The sequence below is a fragment of the Lissotriton helveticus genome, chromosome 3_1 (genome assembly GCF_964261635.1).
Source record: "Lissotriton helveticus chromosome 3_1, aLisHel1.1, whole genome shotgun sequence".
NCBI lineage: Eukaryota > Metazoa > Chordata > Amphibia > Caudata > Salamandridae > Lissotriton > Lissotriton helveticus.
In genome coordinates, this window is record NC_136061.1 from 652,149,160 (window position 1) to 652,169,376 (window position 20,217).

Sequence of the window (20,217 nt, forward strand, 5' to 3'; positions counted from 1 at the left end):
TCATTCTCCTCCACCTTGTGAGTTGCAGCCCACATGTGCCCCAGATTGCAGTGAGCAGAGTCCAGGAAGTGGCAAGGAGACAGACTAGTGCTGTCTCTTCCCAAGACAAAAAGTTGTTTAATAAACGATTTTCACTTTCTGTGTTTACTGTCTATGCCTGTGGTTGTTACAGTTAAAAATGGTAGTTTTAGCCTGCCTGTAATTGCATATTTTATCACCTGTGTTGTGTTTTAAATGTGTGGTTTTTCCTGCCCATGATTGCCTTGATTTAGTGTGTTGAATTGTGGGAATTGCAGTCCAACCTCTGTAGTTTGTCCCTCTCATTCCTTGGTGACCAATCTGTTTTCCCGCCAAATTTCTCCTTTGCTCTGTGCTTAGGCCTGTGTGCTCAAACAGTGCACCCCCAGCCACCATTTTATGTTCACAAGCCAGTGAGGCCAGCCCCCCTGCTCCCCCCCGCCCTCCCCAGCAACAGGGATTTTCTACATCAGAGGGTGCTTCTGTGAGCTGTTTAAACTGTATTTACTGGGGCCTGTGCGCTTCGTTTTTTGGCCAGCAGGGGGAGTAAAGCTTTATTCAAACAGTATTGTTAGATTTCGAGTTAGTGAAGCCTTTACCTGCTGAAGTCCAAAGTTGTGGATTGAGCCTGTCTGTCTCCTAGGAGATTCTGAACAGGAGCAAGCAGCTGCCCAGACCCCACCCCCAGGCCAGCAGACCATTGGCTTTTCAGCTACCAGGCAAGTCTGAGCCCTCCTCTTACACCTGCCCAGGCCCCTTAAGGCCTTGCTGGGTGCACCCCAAATCATTCTCCTCCGTCTTGTGAGTTGTAGCCCACATGTGCCCCAGAGTGCAGTGAGCAGAGTCCAGGAAGTGGTAAGGAGACAGACTAGTGCTGTCTCTTCCCAAGACAAAAAGTTGTTTAAAAAGAACTTTCACTTTCTGTATTTACTGTCTATGCCTGTGGTTGATACAGTTAAAAATTTTTGTTTTAGCCTGCCTGTAATTGCATATTTTATCACCTGTGTTGTGTTTTAAATGTGTGTTTTTCCCTGCCCATGATTGCCTTCATTTAGTGTGTTGAATTGTGGGATTTGCAGTCCAACCTCCGTAGTTTGTCCCTCTCATTCCTTGATTACAAATCTGTTTTCCCTCCAAATTTCTTCTTTGCTCTGTGCTTAGGCCTGTGTGCTCAAACAGTGCCCCCCCAGCCACCATTTTGTGTTCACAAGCCAGAAAGGCCAGCCCCCCCCTGCCCCCAGCAACAGGGATTTTCTACATCAGAGGGTGCTTCTGTGAGCTGTTTAAACTGTATTTCCTGGGGCCTGTGCACTTCGTTTTTTGGCCAGCAGGGGGAGTAAAGCTTTATTCAAACAGTATTGTTAGATTTCTAGTTAGTGAAGCCTTTACCTGCTGAAGTCCAAAGTTGTGGATTTAGCCTGTCTGTCTCCTAGGAGATTCTGAACAGGAGCAAGCAGCTGCCCAGACCCCAGCTCCAGGCCAGCAGACCATTGGCTATTCAGCTACCAGGCAAGTCTGAGCCCTCCTCTTACACCTGCCCAGGCCCCTTAAGGCCTCGCTGGGTGCACCCCAAATCATTCTCCTCCATCTTGTAAGTTGCAGCCCACATGTGCCCCAGATTGCAGTGAGCAGAGTCCAGGAAGTGGTAAGGAGACAGACTAGTGCTGTCTCTTCCCAAGACAAAAAGTTGTTTAAAAAACGATTTTCACTTTCTGTGTTTACTGTCTATGCCTGTGGTTGTTACAGTTAAAAATTGTAGTTTTAGCCTGCCTGTAATTGCATATTTTATCACCTGTGTTGTGTTTTAAATGTGTGGTTTTCCCTGCCCATGATTGCCTTCATTTAGTGTGATGAATTGTGGGATTTGCAGTCCAACCTCTGTAGTTTGTCCCTCTCATTCCTTAGTGACAAATCTGTTTTCCCTCCAAATTTCTCCTTTGCTCTGTGCTTAGGCTTGTGTGCTCAAACAGTGCACCCCCAGCCACCATTTTGTGTTCACAAGCCAGTGAGGCCAGCCCCCCTGCCCTCCCACCCCCAGCAACAGGGATTTTCTACATCAGAGGGTGCTTCTGTGAGCTGTTTAAATTGTATTTACAGGGGCTTGTGCACTTCGTTTTTTGGCCAGCAGGGGGAGTAAAGCTTTATTCAAACAGTATTGTTAGATTTCGAGTTAATGAAGCCCTTACCTGCTGAAGTCCAAAGTTGTGGATTGAGCCTGTCTGTCTCCTAGGAGATTCTGAACAGGAGCAAGCAGCTGCCCAGACCCCACCCCCTGGCCAGCAGACCATCGGCTATTCAGCTACCAGGCAAGTCTGATCCCTCCTCTCACACCTGCCCAGGCCCCTTAAGGCCTTGCTGGGTGCACCCCAAATCATTCTCCTCCACCTTGTGAGTTGCAGCCCACATGTGCCCCAGATTGCAGTGAGCAGAGTCCAGGAAGTGGCAAGGAGACAGACTAGTGCTGTCTCTTCCCAAGACAAAAAGTTGTTTAATAAACGATTTTCACTTTCTGTGTTTACTGTCTATGCCTGTGGTTGTTACAGTGAAAAATGGTAGTTTTAGCCTGCCTGTAATTGCATATTTTATCACCTGTGTTGTGTTTTAAATGTGTGGTTTTTCCTGCCCATGATTGCCTTGATTTAGTGTGTTGAATTGTGGGAATTGCAGTCCAACCTCTGTAGTTTGTCCCTCTCATTCCTTGGTGACCAATCTGTTTTCCCGCCAAATTTCTCCTTTGCTCTGTGCTTAGGCCTGTGTGCTCAAACAGTGCACCCCCAGCCACCATTTTATGTTCACAAGCCAGTGAGGCCAGCCCCCCTGCTCCCCCCCGCCCTCCCCAGCAACAGGGATTTTCTACATCAGAGGGTGCTTCTGTGAGCTGTTTAAACTGTATTTACTGGGGCCTGTGCGCTTCGTTTTTTGGCCAGCAGGGGGAGTAAAGCTTTATTCAAACAGTATTGTTAGATTTCGAGTTAGTGAAGCCTTTACCTGCTGAAGTCCAAAGTTGTGGATTGAGCCTGTCTGTCTCCTAGGAGATTCTGAACAGGAGCAAGCAGCTGCCCAGACCCCACCCCCAGGCCAGCAGACCATTGGCTTTTCAGCTACCAGGCAAGTCTGAGCCCTCCTCTTACACCTGCCCAGGCCCCTTAAGGCCTTGCTGGGTGCACCCCAAATCATTCTCCTCCGTCTTGTGAGTTGTAGCCCACATGTGCCCCAGAGTGCAGTGAGCAGAGTCCAGGAAGTGGTAAGGAGACAGACTAGTGCTGTCTCTTCCCAAGACAAAAAGTTGTTTAAAAAGAACTTTCACTTTCTGTATTTACTGTCTATGCCTGTGGTTGATACAGTTAAAAATTTTAGTTTTAGCCTGCCTGTAATTGCATATTTTATCACCTGTGTTGTGTTTTAAATGTGTGGTTTTCCCTGCCCATGATTGCCTTCATTTAGTGTGTTGAATTGTGGGATTTGCAGCCCAACCTCTGTAGTTTGTCCCTCTCATTCCTTGGTGACAAATCTGTTTTCCCTCCAAATTTCTCCTGTGCTCTGTGCTTAGGCCTGTGTGCTCAAACAGTGCCCCCCCAGCCACCATTTTGTGTTCACAAGCCAGAAAGGCCAGCCCCCCCGCTGCCCCCAGCAACAGGGATTTTCTACATCAGAGGGTGCTTCTGTGAGCTGTTTAAACTGTATTTCCTGGGGCCTGTGCACTTCGTTTTTTGGCCAGCAGGGGGAGTAAAGCTTTATTCTATCAGTATTGTTAGATTTCTAGTTAGTGAAGCCTTTACCTGCTGAAGTCCAAAGTTGTGGATTTAGCCTGTCTGTCTCCTAGGAGATTCTGAACAGGAGCAAGCAGCTGCCCAGACCCCAGCTCCAGGCCAGCAGACCATTGGCTATTCAGCTACCAGGCAAGTCTGAGCCCTCCTCTCACACCTGCCCAGGCCCCTTAAGGCCTCGCTGGGTGCACCCCAAATCATTCTCCTCCATCTTGTAAGTTGCAGCCCACATGTGCCCCAGATTGCAGTGAGCAGAGTCCAGGAAGTGGTAAGGAGACAGACTAGTGCTGTCTCTTCCCAAGACAAAAAGTTGTTTAAAAAACGATTTTCACTTTCTGTGTTTACTGTCTATGCCTGTGGTTGTTACAGTTAAAAATTGTAGTTTTAGCCTGCCTGTAATTGCATATTTTATCACCTGTGTTGTGTTTTAAATGTGTGGTTTTCCCTGCCCATGATTGCCTTCATTTAGTGTGATGAATTGTGGGATTTGCAGTCCAACCTCTGTAGTTTGTCCCTCTCATTCCTTAGTGACAAATCTGTTTTCCCTCCAAATTTCTCCTTTGCTCTGTGCTTAGGCCTGTGTGCTCAAACAGTGCACCCCCAGCCACCATTTTGTGTTCACAAGCCAGTGAGGCCAGCCCCCCTGCCCTCCCACCCCCAGCAACAGGGATTTTCTACATCAGAGGGTGCTTCTGTGAGCTGTTTAAATTGTATTTACAGGGGCTTGTGCACTTCGTTTTTTGGCCAGCAGGGGGAGTAAAGCTTTATTCAAACAGTATTGTTAGATTTCGAGTTAATGAAGCCCTTACCTGCTGAAGTCCAAAGTTGTGGATTGAGCCTGTCTGTCTCCTAGGAGATTCTGAACAGGAGCAAGCAGCTGCCCAGACCCCACCCCCTGGCCAGCAGACCATCGGCTATTCAGCTACCATGCAAGTCTGAGCCCTCCTCTCACACCTGCCCAGGCCCCTTAAGGCCTTGCTGGGTGCACCCCAAATCATTCTCCTCCACCTTGTGAGTTGCAGCCCACATGTGCCCCAGATTGCAGTGAGCAGAGTCCAGGAAGTGGCAAGGAGACAGACTAGTGCTGTCTCTTCCCAAGACAAAAAGTTGTTTAATAAACGATTTTCACTTTCTGTGTTTACTGTCTATGCCTGTGGTTGTTACAGTTAAAAATTGTAGTTTTAGCCTGCCTGTAATTGCATATTTTATCACCTGTGTTGTGTTTTAAATGTGTGGTTTTTCCTGCCCATGATTGCCTTGATTTAGTGTGTTGAATTGTGGGAATTGCAGCCCAACCTCTGTAGTTTGTCCCTCTCATTCCTTGGTGACCAATCTGTTTTCCCGCCAAATTTCACCTTTGCTCTGTGCTTATGCCTGTGTGCTCAAACAGTGCAGCCCCAGCCACCATTTTATGTTCACAAGCCAGTGAGGCCAGCCCCCCAGCCCCCCCAGCAACAGAGATTTTCTACATCAGAGGGTGCTTCTGTGAGTTGTTTAAACTGTATTTACTGGGGCCTGTGTACTTCGTTTTTTGGCCAGCAGGGGGAGTAAAGCTTTATTCAAACAGTATTGTTAGATTTCGAGTTAGTGAAGCCTTTACCTGATGAAGTCCAAAGTTGTGGATTGAGCCTGTCTGTCTCCTAGGAGATTATGAACAGGAGCAAGCAGCTGCCCAGACCACACCCCCAGGCCAGCAGACCATTGGCTATTCAGCTACCAGGCAAGTCTGAGCCCTCCTCTTACACCTGCCCAGGCCCCTTAAGGCCTTGCTGGGTGCACCCCAAATCATTCTCCCCCATCTTGTGAGTTGCAGCCCACATGTGCCTCAGATTGCAGTGAGCAGAGTCCAGGAAGTGGTAAGGAGACAGACTAGTGCTGTCTCTTCCCAAGACAAAAAGTTGTTTAAAAAACGACTTTCACTTTCTGTATTTACTATCTATGCCTGTGGTTGTTACAGTTAAACAATTTTGTTTTAGCCTGCCTGTAATTGCATATTTTATCACCTGTGTTGTGTTTTAAATGTGTGTTTTTCCCTGCCCATGATTGCCTTCATTTAGTGTGTTGAATTGTGGGATTTGCAGTCCAACCTCCGTAGTTTGTCCCTCTCATTCCTTGATTACAAATCTGTTTTCCCTCCAAATTTCTTCTTTGCTCTGTGCTTAGGCCTGTGTGCTCAAACAGTGCCCCCCAGCCACCATTTTGTGTTCACAAGCCAGTGAGGCCAGCCCCCCTGCTCCCAGCAACAGGGATTTTCTACATCAGACAGACCCCCAGGATATAGCGGCATGGAATAGCAAATTTAGCGGCACAAAAATGGAAATTTAGCGGCACAAATATGGAAATTTAGCGGCAATGTTGCGGCGTTTTATTTGGCCATTTTTCCTACAACAAACACAGATATCTAAGTTTGTTTTAGTTATTTAACAACATGAAGCTATGTATATTTGGTTTATTTACAATGTAGACACTTTGTTTCCCTCAAAAAGCAAGACTTCCTCTCCGGCAGAACACAGAAACCCGCCTTCCGCGCCGAATCCATCAAGATCATCTGCAGCATACCCTAGGGCTCATTCCTCAGCCCTACGCTGTTTAACATCTACATGGCACCACTCGCCCACGTCGCCCGACTACACGACCTCAACATCATCTCCTACGTCGATGACACCCAGCTGATCCTCTCCCTCGCCAAGGACCCCCACACCGCCAAAACCAACCTACACGAAGGAATGAAGGCCGTCGCCGAATGGATGAGGAACAGCCAACTGAAGCTGAACTCGGACAAGACGGAGGTCTTCATCCTCGGATCCACCCCGTCGGCCTGGGACGACTCCTGGTAGCCGACCGCACTGGGAACAGCTCCAACACCCACCGACCACGCACGCAACCTGGGGGTCATCCTCGACTCATGGCACTGTATAGTGGGTGGTAGGATCTCTCCCCAAGCTCCACGAGGGGTGCAAGCGGCAGGAGAGGAGTGCCGCAGCGAGGCCCAGCCGGGGGCGGAGATGGCGAAGCACGCGGTGCCAGAGGAGCGCCCGACGAGCATCCTAAGGATCCAGGGTTTCCCTCACTGGTGCTGATATGGTGTTGTCTCCCGTGGCGAAGGCACCTAAGAGCACTCCTCCAGGCCGGCGAACAATGGAATCTGCGGAGTGGTGAGGTACTGGGTTTTTCAGAACCGGTACCGAACCGGTAACCCAGCGGTGTCAGGGTACACCCTAAGACCTCGAGTACTTTCCTGATTCAGACACAGAAACTCAGAGTCTTCTAGGTGAAGTCAAAGATCGAATTTATTGGCTACAACCAAGTAACAGGCGTACTAGAAGTACAACAACACGGTGTGTATATTCTCAGGAGACTGCTCAATCTTACAAAGCCAGTCTTCTCCTTTTATACAAAATATTATGCTTCAGGCAAACATTCTTAGATTTACAGTAGACCATTCACATATTTTCACTACAAAGAAAAAGCAGAGTCATGATGGCAAACCCACATTTCAGTTCGTCCAGCCCACAACAAATTACCTGGCAAGGCCCAACATTTTCATCAGATATCGGTGGACCCCCAATAAAAACGGGCACCTCCTCCTCGTAAAGCAAGACATATGTAAAGAAACAGGGACAGGTGTGAGCAAGATTAGGCAGGGTGTGTGTGCGATGAAAAGGTTTATGGCATGTTGTGCCTTGATGCTATCTCGCTCGGCCACTGGGAAAGGAACTGGCCGGGCAGGTTCGGCCTGGGGCAATGATTTCAGCTTGCCCAGGTCAGAGAGAAGTCAATTAAGGTGTACGTGTCCTTTAGAATCGAATTAAGCTGTATTATAAGCCTATGTGAGGGCAACTCACAAAATGGCTGCCGTACACAAAATGGAAGTCACGGGTTCAGGACGAAAATGACGAATTTCGAGGTGAAATCGTTACTGGAATATGCCGAAAATGCTTGTACATAGTGTACTAGCCATTCTCTGTCTTTTGATACCAAAATCGTCATACTACGACAAAGTTTATTGCACAAGTCCAGAATTTTCAGAACCACAAACCCTCCTTTTGCCCTTACATAGGCAATTTAACCTATCCTCATGCTAATCTGAGTCCAGGTCTATATTCCTAAAGTCATTGAGATGTTGCTGTAACATCATCCTAGTACTTAGCTCGTCTCTTGATACAGGTTTCCTTACACATGATGTAGCACAGAGGCCACATATTGCAGGAGCACACTGCACGCACAGACAGAACAGGAAAAGAATGGCTAAGACCATCCCAATGACCATCAGAATTTTCCATCCCCAGGCGGATATCAGTTCCCAGAACCATCCCATTAACGACCAATCTCCTTTATCCACATGAATAGATTCGGAAATCTTATGCAGTTTGGAGATGGCCTGGTACACTGTTGGAGCGTTATCTGGAATTAAAACACAGCAACTCGATTGGATCAATTTACATACCCCACCTCGGTCTGCAAGCATGACATCTAATGCGACCCTGTTCTGAAGGGTCATGAGACGATCCGACTGGAGCTCAGCAGTCAAGTTACTAAGGGCACCGGCAGTTTTAACCACGGTGGATTCAACCACCCTTGACAATTGCCTTATGTTCCTGCTGTTAACCATGGGTCCCCAGAACGGCAGAAAAACCTTTACGAAGTCCCCAAATTCTTGTCCTGCAGTGTCTTCTTTACTGAAGACACCTCTAACTATCCTTGTCTTATGGTAATCTGCCGCAGCTGTGTAGGTGGGAGGCAGCAGGAACGAAACAAAACATGTGCCCGAAAAGTCAGGGGGCAACCATGTATAGGCTCTATCATGGCAGATGAAATAGGTACCCTTAGCTGCTAAGAACGAAGGGGAAGTCTGGCCTGCAAAAACATACGTTTTAGTACAGATACTCTTCCCTAACTGAGCTCTGGGATTCTTGCCAGTACCTTGCAGACACAGGTGACCCTGATGGGGTACAATCCAAATCGGGGAAGATCTCTTAGCTTGCTGTTTCTCACTCAGAGTAGCTCCATATCTGGTTACGTTCCATCCTATGTATACTAGTGTCTCATCTCTAGGGATAGTCTCGTAGGAAATATCTTCCTTAATCATGTCTACTATACCCTTAACTAGAGCACTATTCTTAGGATTGTCTGTTACAGAACGTAGGGGGTAGACTTCATGTGCATGGATGAACATTGTTCTGTATGCCCACACAGAACCATTGTGGCTGAATGGCAGGACCAGATAGGGAATACCTTTATCCGTTGTGTGAGGCATAAGACCACACACCCAACAGTTAGTCGTGTTCATTACTAGTTGGTGTTGGTGCAAAAGCTGAACGAAGGAGTTATTAATAAACTCTAGTCTTCTAGCGGATTCATGTTCAGGGAGAGGTTGAAAAGAGAGTGGGGAAACAGTAGAAGGAGTAGGTATGGGCGATGTAGTGGGTGCAAATGTCACTTGAAAAGAGAATAAAACATATCCTATTAAGAACGTCATTACACTGAATAACATGAAAATGCACAATATCAAAAAGCTTTTCTTGGTCATCATTTTACATATTCTGCTTTTAAAGTTCGTTTCCTTGGCAGATCTCTCCATCTCGAAAAACTCCATCCTCTATAATATGCTGCTCGCGATGGTTGGGTGTTCTATGCTAAGGAATGCTTCTGTCAGTCCAGGGCAACTCCCTTAGACCAACCGGAACTGTCAACCTAACGTCTTCAGCTGCACCCCAAAGACTTTGGGCAACCGCGACCCTACAGCGGAACCCGGATGGTGGTTCGAAAAACAAAAATAAAAAAGTTTCTCCGATGGGAGAGCTGCACTTTCAAAAATAGTTCTTCGAAAGACAATTTTATTAGTTCATAGTTCTCGGGCTCAGATTGTATCTTTGCTTTCCAGGTATTGTTTGATCTTGAAACAAGAGGTCAGGCTCAGTAGTGTTCAATCGAATTGACGGCGGCACAGCTGCTTGCAAGAGCTTGTCACTTTCTTTCTCAGAAATTGTTCCTTTTATACGTGCATCACTGAAAGGCAGAAAACGAGGCACAGTTTCAGTCTCTGAGTCGGCGACACCCTCCTGGACCCACCGGTCGTACGGCAGAGGCAAAGGCACCCTCTTGCAATGTACACCGTGGATCCAGTGCTTCTTTCCTTCCACTCGAACAGCTGATCTCGTTGAAAGAAGGACAAGGTGTGGGCCGGTCCACCTGTGCTGGTCGTTCTTTGTTCGCTGAAAGTTCTTGACCAGCACCCAGGATCCAGGAACGATCTGATGTCCTGGAGCTTCAGAGACCGGAGGCAGTGTATCATGCACCTGTTGGTGTAAAACACGCAATTTAGCCGTCAATTCGTACAAATAGTCAAGCAAAACAGGGTGTTCGATTTCACTAAATTTTGTGGGCCTTGGCACTCCCCATATGTTGGCCGGGCGGCCGAAAACTATCTCATATGGACTAAGTCCCACTCGCGAATGCACAGTCATTCTTGTTGATAGGAGTGCTAAGGGTAGAGCGTCAGGCCATTTAAGACCAGAGCTTGCTTGAATTTTGGCCAATTTTAACTTTAGCGTGCCATTGTAGCATTCTACTAGTCCAGCTGATTGGGGGTGATTTGCAGCGTGAAATTTCTGATGAATGCCCAGCCCTTCACATACTTTCTTCATCACTCGACCCACAAATTCACTCCCATTGTCACTCCAGACCATTCTCGGCATTCCAAACCTAGGGAAGAACTCTTTCACAAGGGCTTTAGATGTGGATAAGGCAGTGTTGTCTTTTAGGGGGTAGGCTTCCACCCATCTTGAAAAGGCACAAACAACAACGAGTACATATTTTAAATTGTTGCACCTCTCCATGTGGATAAAATCTAGCTGCAAAACCTCGAACGGATACGTAGGAGGCGCAAAATGACCAGCTGGAGTTGGGGTTCCCCTACCAGGGTTGTATTTCAGACACACCATGCAATTCTTGATCACATTTTCTGCACACTTAGGAATTCCAGCATTTTGCTATACTGGAGCCAACAACTTGCAAATCCCTTTCACACTGATATGAGCCATTCCATGAGCCATTGTAACCACTGCAAGCACATACGCATCGGGTAGCAACCATCTCTGATGCTCTGACAATTCAATCCAACAACCATTGGCATCCAATTTACCCGTACTTTCTCTCCACACACTCAACTCTTTCTCTGTAGCTTCGGCTTGAATAGATTTCACACTCTCTATCGTGTCTTCACACATTCCAACGTCACCAACCCATCTTGCAGGGCCTGCAACATACATTCGGCTCATCACATTCCTCGCTGTTTCTTTTGCGATTTCGTCAGCAAATGCATTTCCACGACCAACATCATCAGTCACCTTCTTGTGTGCGCTACATTTCACAATCGCAACTTGCAACTGCAAAGTCAGTGACTCAAGAAGCTCATTCACCAACTGACCATGCTGAATCTTAGCTCCATGCGAAGTCAGGAACCCACGTTCTTTCCACAATCGTCCAAAACTGTGAGCCACACCAAATGCATACTGGCTGTCGGTATAGATAGTCACTTTCATTCCTTTCGACAACACACATGCTCTTGTAAGGGCAATCAATTCTGCTGCTTGAGCTGAATTATGTGGGATACGTGCAGCTTCAACAATTGTATGTAAAGTTGTGACAGCATATGCTGCAGTCGTATCACCATTCGGAAGCTTGAAGCATGAACCATCCACCCATAAGGTAGCATCACACTTTGCAAGGGGAGTATCCTGGAGGTCTATTCTCCCTTTCGTTTCTTCTTCTGATCTAAGAAAACAATCATGCTGTTCTGAATCATCTAATTCCTCTACAATCGGCAACAACATAGCTGGGTTAAGTGTGTTGCATCTTTTTATATGCACATGGCTCGCTAACAATGTCAACTCGTAACCTGACAATCGAGCACTAGTTAAGTGCTGTGTCTTGGTTCTGTTTAACAACGTGTCCACTGCATGTGGAACCATCACAATCAATGTGTTATTCATCACTAACCCAGCAGACTGTCGAATAGAAACAGCTGCTGCTGCTGTGGCTCTTAAACAACTCGGCAATGCTTTAGCTACCGGGTCCAAAGTCGACGAAAAATACGCACATGGACGCTGCTTGTCTCCAAACAACTGTGTCAACACTGACAATGCACAACCCTCTTTCTCATGGACATACAATGTAAAGGGCTTACTGTACTCGGGGGTACCCAACACAGGAGCCGAACATAATGCTGTGCGCAATTCGGAAAAACTTTTCTGACACTCTTCAGACCATGGAAGGGGGTTCGGTGTATCTTTACACGTTAATGCCACCAAGGGCTTGGCCAGCAAGGAAAAATTTGGTATCCACTGTCTACAGTACGATGTAATACCCAAGAAAGCACGCACTTCTCTCTGTGTTCTTGGCACACTCAATTTTGTTATTGCCTGAATTCTTTCTGGGGTCAGTTTCCTTCCCTCCTTCGATAAGAGATGACCTAAGTAGGTCACTTCTTGTCGACAATATTGCAATTTTGAGAGAGACACTTTGTGATGCAAATCACACAGATGACGCAACAAAGACAAAGTGGCTTCTTTACAGATTTCCTCAGTATCTGCAGCAACAAGCAAATCATCAACATACTCAATGAGGGTAGCGCCATCAGGTAAAACAATCGTATCAAGCTGTGTTTTTAAAGCTTGACTATATATTGATGGACTTTCACAGTAGCCCTGGGGAGCGCGTTTAAAGCGGAAGCTTCGACCTCCTAAACTGAAGCCAAAAATATCCCTACTCTCCTCAGCAATCGGGATGCTGAAGAAAGCATTCTTCAAGTCAATCACCGAAAACTAGGTGGCAGAAGCTGGAATCATAGTCAATAGGGCAGTGATGTCAGGAACAACTGGAAATTGTGGCACAACTATTTTATTCACCTCTCTAAGATCAATCACAAATCTGTAAACAGGTGGCTGGGAAGGGTCGGTTAGTTTCAAAACAGGCAGAACAGGACTATTGCAAACGTTGCCTCTTGTCTCTTCAATTACATCTTTTTCAATCAGATCATAAATGATTGCTAGTAAAGCTTTTTCACCTTCACTAGAAATTTTGTATTGGGGAATTCGTGGCATTTTAACATTAGCTTTCAATGTCACAACATATGGCGGTATTTCTCAGAGACCCACTCTCCAGCCTCAGCGCTACACCTACAGCAGCGCTCTCATTTGCAGCTGTCACAGGCGATTTACAGCCTGTGATTTTAATCTTCCCGTTTTTGGTCTTTTATTTGTCATTTTGTTTTGGGCACTTTCCCCTTGTTTTAAAAAGCCTGGCCACGCATACCCCCACTGCTGCCACCTTACCTGCATCTTAAATTGCAAAGTTCACCGCATTTGGCGGGTCCTCGGCCCTTGTCTTGTAGGCGGCCATCTTAGGTGAGGGGCACAGATTGCGCGCTATAGTCCGCTCTCTATTCCTACAGGCGAGGATAAAGGCAGGCAAATCGATCGGCTCGCTCTCTCCAGCCTCAGCGCTACACCTACAGCAGCGCTCTCATTTGCAGCTGTCACTGGCGATTTACAGCCTGTGATTTTAATCTTCCCGTTTTTGGTCTTTTATTTGTCATTTTGTTTTGGGCACTTTCCCCTTGTTTTAAAAAGCCTGGCCACGCATACCCCAACTGCTGCCACCTTACCTGCATCTTAAATTGCAAAGTTCACTGCATTTGGCGGGTCCTCGGCCCTTGTCTTGTAGGCGGCCATCTTAGGTGAGGGGCACAGATTGCGCGCTATAGTCCGCTCTCTATTCCTACAGGCGAGTATAAAGGCAGGCAAATCGATCGGCTCGCTCTCTCCAGCCTCAGCACTACACCTACAGCAGCGCTCTCATTTGCAGCTGTCACTGGCGATTTACAGCCTGTGATTTTAATCTTCCCGTTTTTGGTCTTTTATTTGTCATTTTGTTTTGGGCACTTTCCCCTTGTTTTAAAAAGCTTGGCCACGCATACCCCCACTGCTGCCACCTTACCTGCATCTTAAATTGCAAAGTTCACCGCATTTGGCGGGTCCTCGGCCCTTGTCTTGTAGGCGGCCATCTTAGGTGAGGGGCACAGATTGCGCGCTATAGTCCGCTCTCTATTCCTACAGGCGAGCATTAAGGCAGCCATGCCGGCGCGCAGCGGGGATGCCGGACTGACGCCGGAGTTACGCCAGAGTTCAGCCCGTCTGTGCCCGTCCGGGCCCAGACGGGCTCAGGGCTGGTCCCCCTGGCCGATTCACGGGAGTCACACGCAGCCTGTATTAGGTATACGAAGGAGGAACTTATGCTGTGGCGGTCTTCACATCCTACCTCATGTAGATTTGCTCATGAGAGTAGACAACCGTTTATGCCTTGTGGGGCCTGCAACTTAGGTCAGGAAACGGCCAGAGATAATTGTGCGTTATCAATGGCCTTGCTGAACTGCCGGTCCCTCCCTAGTCATGCGACAGAAATCAACTCCCTTATTCTTGACCACAAGCTGGACGCGCTGTTCCTCACAGAGACTTGGATCTCCTCTTGCTCCGGCCCGGATATGATCAGGGCACTCCCACCGGGCTTTCTCATATTCCATCTAGACAGACAATTGGGGCGGGGAGGCGGAATCGCCATCATTTACATGGATACATTAACTTGCAAGGCTCAGGATGGTGGGATGAGCGACTGCGAGAGTTGTCAGTTCTCTCTACGCTTGTCGCCCACCGCGTCCCTGGCAGGCCTTCTCGTTTACCGTCCACCGGGGACTATGGGCAACTTCCCTAATTCCTTTCTTGAAACGGTCGCGCTACTTGCCTCTTCCACTGCCAATTTCGTGGCATTGGGTGACTTTAACATCCATTTCGCTGACCCTCACAACCCCCTGGGAGTCGAACTGCAGCGTGATCTCAAAGCATTCGAGATCAATCTGGTCAATTCGGGCGCAACGCACGGAAAAGGACATCTGCTCGATCCGATTTTCTCAAACTCTGACCGCCTTCAAGTTCTGCCCGCGCTGCTTCTGCCCTGGACAGACCATTTTGTGATTCCGGCTCGGTGGCAGTATGATGCCCCAGTGGTATTTACACCTAGGGTATTCACGGTGGAAAGAGCCTGGTCTAGGCTCCCAGTAGCTACCTGGGCAGTACATTTGGAGGCGTCCCGTCCCGTTCTCGGGACTGACCCGTTAGTAGTTGATGAGAATATAAATACCTGGCTGACCAACTCGCTGGACACTATCCTCCCCAAGAAAAGACTACTCACTAGGGGTAGGAGAGTGGGATCAGCCCCCTGGTACACGCCAGAGCTCAGAACACTGAGGAAGGGCTGCAAGAGGCGGGAGCGGATCTGGAGGAAGGATTGGGGCGAAGTGAGCCGGAGAGAATATCGGGTGGCCCTTAATGCTTACAAATCCGCCATCCGGGCAGCGAAATCTAGGTACTTTGAGGAGAGGATAGGTCTTTCCTCCAACTCATCGAAAGAGGCATTTAAGGTCATCAGAGAACTCTTGAAGACCCCCGAACCTCCGGTCTCTCATGACAACCCACGTGAGAAATGTTTAGAACTGGCCTCTTTTTTCAAACTCAAGATAGAAAACATCTTGTCATCCCTCCCTCGGTTAGTCCAGGAGCCATCCTCGGTTGGTAACCTAGGGTCTTGGCCCGGGGTGAGGACAGCAGAGCTGGTCTCCTTTGGACCAGTCACTGCGGACGAAGTTCTTGGGGCTCTGGCTTCGGTGAAGAGCGGGTCTCCGAGAGACCCGGCCCCGATGAAATACCTGAAGCAGGTAGCCCCTACCATCGGCGGCCCAGTGACGGATCTCATAAACCTATCCCTCACTCAAGGTGTGGTGCCCCCCAGTTGGAAAGGAGTGGTAGTCAAGGCCCTCCTGAAGAAGCCCAGCCTAGACCCCGCCGACCTTGCGAACTTTAGGCCCATTTCCTTACTTCCTGGCCTTAGTAAGGTGGCGGAAAAACTCGTGAATAGGCGCCTATCGGGTTTTCTGGAATCCAACTCCCTCCTGGGTGACTCGCAGACGGGCTTCCGCCCCGGTCAGGGGACGGACTCTGCCCTGCTGGCAGTCGTGGAGAATGCCAGGAGCATTTTGGATTCAGGGGGATCGGTGGCAGTGATCCTCCTGGACCTCAGTGCGGCATTTGACACCGTAAACCATCAGGTGCTTCTCCAGCGACTGTCGGGGGTGGGGGTCTCCGGGATGGCTCTGAAATGGCTTGCGTCCTTTTTAGAAGAGCGAACGTTCGAGGTTTGGGAAGGCCACGAGTAGTCAACATCATTCCCTCTCCAGTGTGGTGTGCCACAGGGCTCATCGTTGAGCCCTACACTGTTCAACATTTATATGGCCCCGCTGGAGAGTGTGGTACTTCCACTGGGAATTAAGATCATCAGCTACGCTGATGATACCCAGTTGGTGGTAGGGCTCCCCCAGACGGCGAACCAACCCGATCAGCTGCATGCATGCCTGGACAAGATCTTTACCTGGATGTGCAATTCAGACCTTAAACTCAATGGTTCTAAAACCGAACTGATGATGTTGGGGAATTCTTCTCCTTCCCTGCCCCTAAACAGCTGGCCTAGCTGTCTGGGAGTGCCACCTACCCCTAAACAGGAGATTAAGAGCTTGGGGGTGTGGCTGGAGCAGGACCTTTCCTTTAAGTCACACGCCAAAAAGACCGCAGGCGTGTGCTTTGGCATGCTCCGGTCAGCCCGGAAGATCCTACCCCTCCTCCCGATGGCCACCAGGAGGCTATTAATCATGGGGCTCATCATCTCCCGCCTGGATTACAGCAATGCGCTGTTTCTGGGGGCGCCAGAATCAACTTTGAACAAACTGCAGCAAGTACAAAACGCCGCTGCCAGGCTTTTGACAGACCTTCCCAGGTGGCAATCAGCCCGTCCGGCGCTGAAGGCGCTTCATTGGCTACCAGTCAGAGAGAGGGTGAAGTTCAAGGCACTCTGCATGGCCCACAAAATCCTGCAGGGGAAAGGGCCACCCATTCTTCGGGGTATGGTTCAATCTTACAAGGCCCCCCGTGCCCTTCGCTCAGACCACCAACATCTCCTGCAAGTCGCGAGAGTAAGAAAGGCCAGGACTGGCGGTAGGAGATTCTCCGTCAATGTGGCAGTTCTATGGAATTCCCTTCCGCTTGCCCTGCGTTCTGAAACTGGCATTCTACGATTTCGTAAACTTTTAAAGACTCACCTGTTCCCTGCCTAATGAGTTGTCTCTGCTAGGGTTGCTCTCTCTGGATAAGCGCTGGGATGCCCAAGGGTAACCACGCGCGATACAAAACTCATTAATAATAATAATAATAATAATCATTAGGACCAGTAGCCCAAAGAATATTAGGAAGAAACGACAATTCTGTCGGGAGTTTGTCCTTCGACAAATACATTGGAGAGATCACTTTCTTACCTAGTGTAAGTTGTACTCCTGAAGGAGAACAGTACAAAGTCGCATACAATCTTTTTAACAGATCTAATACTAACAAGTTTTCACCACAACCTGTTGTCAGAATAAGGGGTGCTTCGAATTTACAAGGACCAACAGAAAGAGACATAGTACTAGAAATCGGGTTCCTAACCGGGGCGCCAGAAAAACCTACTGAAACATTCATTTCGCCAGACAAAGGTGCGCCAGGGAGTTTGGAGTGCATAATAGAACTCTTTGTAGCACCAGTATCCAACAGAAAAGGCTCTGATACACCTGATGTAATCACCTCAACGTAAGGTCCACTCTAATCTACTGGAACTGAAACAACTCCCTCTCTTTGTCTATGGCTGTCCTAGCATTCATTACCTTCCATATGCTCATCTTCTGCATAGTAATCATCAGCATAGTACTGAGCCGTCCTACCAGACGCGTTATTCTGCTGGTCAAAACTATTCATTGAATTTTGAGGTGGAAGGGAACGAGCGTTCTGGGGGAAATTTCCACGTCCTCTACCTCTAGGTGCTTGTTGAACACCTCGACCTCTTGAGCCAGAAACACCATTTGCGCGCTGTAACAAGATAGGGCAACTATACTTAAAATGACCCTCTTCCGTACAATAGGAACATTGATTGGGACCTACAGGGACACGTTGTTGAGTATACTCGACTCTTTGCGAGTTCCTCTGAAACTGTTGAGGCTGCTGATAGTTATTCTGATAGTTACTCTGAGCACCACTATTTTGACCACCACGTGGCGGATATGCTTGCTGTAACAGAACCTTCGTTTTCAACTCTTTAGTTTTCTTCTCTGCTCTATCTTTCTCATCTTTGTCCCTATTTTCGTAGTACTGGGCAGTAGCCAATATCTGTGCTGAAGAGGAAACTGCCCAAGAACTCTCTGAATCTTTCAACTTTTTACACAACTCGGGAAGCAGATTGTGCACAAATTTATCGACAAACAATCGCTGGCCACCTTCTGTACTCATATCTTGACCACTGTGGTCGACAAACGTCTCTTCAAACCTGGTGAAGAAATCAGACACCGTTTCATCTTTCTTCTGCTTACACGCAGACAACTTATCCCAATTCACACGCATCGCAGGCATTAAAGTTTTCATGTAATTAATGATCCTACCAGGGAGATCTGCTACTAAAGGCTCAGGTTTAGCACCACCAACTTGTCGGCCATCTGCAGCCGTAATATTAGCCCATGAGTCACCTAACTCCTGATCATGATCTGCATGACAAATCTTTCCCCATAAAGGCTGTGGAACAACATTCCCAAATAACATGTCTATGTCGGCTAAATTCATAATGCAAGAGCCTGCAGTTTGTGACAATTCCTTGTAATAACCTGCAGGATTTTTACGGGGATCAGGTAATGTCTGTTTAAGGGCCAAAACTTCAGCTCGCTTCCATGGCACATGTACCCAAACACGCTGAAAATGTGGTGGAATGATCGGATTAGCATTCGCGTCCCCATCTCTCCAAACGGGGGGAACTTCTCTCATGGGATACTGTCTCACCTTCTTTTTAACAGAGGAATCAGACTCAAACAATGACCTAGAAACACCTTCAGTCCTTAATGACAACAATGTTGCAACTGCTTTCTTAACATCTGAACCCACAATTGCGCCTTTTCCAAATTCGAACCGTACACGACACAACTCAGGCGGATTGGGCTCCAAATCATTTTCCTCTCTATCCTCACAAAGGAAAGTACACATTTTGTCAAAAACGTACCTCTGCTTTGATGCTTCCCACTGATGGAAGACATCCATAACAGACTCTAGCTCATATCTCGTCGGTTCGGTAACCCATTTATGTGCCAAATAATTCAACGTTTCCTTCTCCCTAGAATCAGGCAGTTGGCTACGCAACTGTGTACGCTCTGAGGCGGGGGTTGTGCTTGTTGCCCCAAAGAAGGGATATAGAAGGCTAGTGACCGTGCTAGTCACTCTTTGTCGAACAGAGGGAGAATTTGATGAAAAGACAAGCGGAAAAGCAGGGGGAGGCAAGGCAGTGTCAGAAGGAATACCAGGAGTGGGAGTCGATATAGTAGTCAAAGTTGTAGGAAGTAAAGGCAAGGCATATGTCAAAGTCGGCGGCCCTTGAGGAGGCTGCACCGGAAGAGTAGGAACCATCTGAAGAGCAGCTGGTGGCTGTGAAGCAGCAGGAGGCAATACAACCAAAGGTTGCGCAGCTAAAGGCTGCGGAGGTGCCATAGCATTCTGCGCATAAGGGGGTGGCGAACTCAACAAATGCGACATTAGGGGGTCTTGTTCAAGGTCTTTTGCTGCATCTTGCTGAAGAGGCGGCAAAACCGGATAACATTTATCGGTTACTATTTTACGTTGCCTGTGCAACTGCTCACTCATCTGTTCTTCTTCGTTATCTTTGAACTGCATAGCAGCTTGCATTATCGAAATACCCCTTTCTCTCTTATTTTTCTTCGCTAATTTAATTTCTTTCTGTTTGGCTTCCTTACGCCATAGGCGGAAAGAGTCAAACATCGCCGGCCGGGCTTTCTTCTTGAAGAGTTTGACTTCGAGGTTATCTAAGATTTCCGTGTCAAAGCTACCATGTTGGGGCCATTTTAAAACACCATCTTTTGTGGTGTATTTGATCCATACTTCATTGTATGTGATGGGGCCTACTCCATGTTTCACATACAGTTCATAAGTTGGAGTTCCAATTGGAGGAACCGGACACGAGTCCTCCAATCGGGAATCCCTATTACTACCACAACAAAACAAATTTCCAAGTCTGCTAAGACCAGGCATCTTCGCTCTCTAGTCTAGCTTCAAACTTCAAAGGATTATCGATTACGATATTCTTGTGAATACACGAGTCGTTCGGCTTTGGTACTTGCAAGTTCCAAATCAAAGATCCCAAGGGGATACCCAAACTAAGACCAACTAAGGACTGGGAGACGCTCCATTTATACTTAACTGAGATATCGATGACGTCACCAGAAGACTCGTCTATCGTTTCGCTC

At 47.8% G+C, this 20,217-nt stretch overlaps 1 protein-coding gene across 1 annotated transcript; it reads right to left on the reverse strand.

The window, feature by feature from the left end:
- Positions 1 to 17,572: 17,572 nt before the first annotated feature.
- Positions 17,573 to 20,002, reverse strand: LOC144824695 (uncharacterized). Its single transcript, XM_078683723.1, has one exon. The coding sequence runs from the start codon at positions 20,000 to 20,002 to the stop codon at positions 17,573 to 17,575; it is 2,430 nt and encodes an 809-aa protein (XP_078539849.1).
- Positions 20,003 to 20,217: the final 215 nt, after the last annotated feature.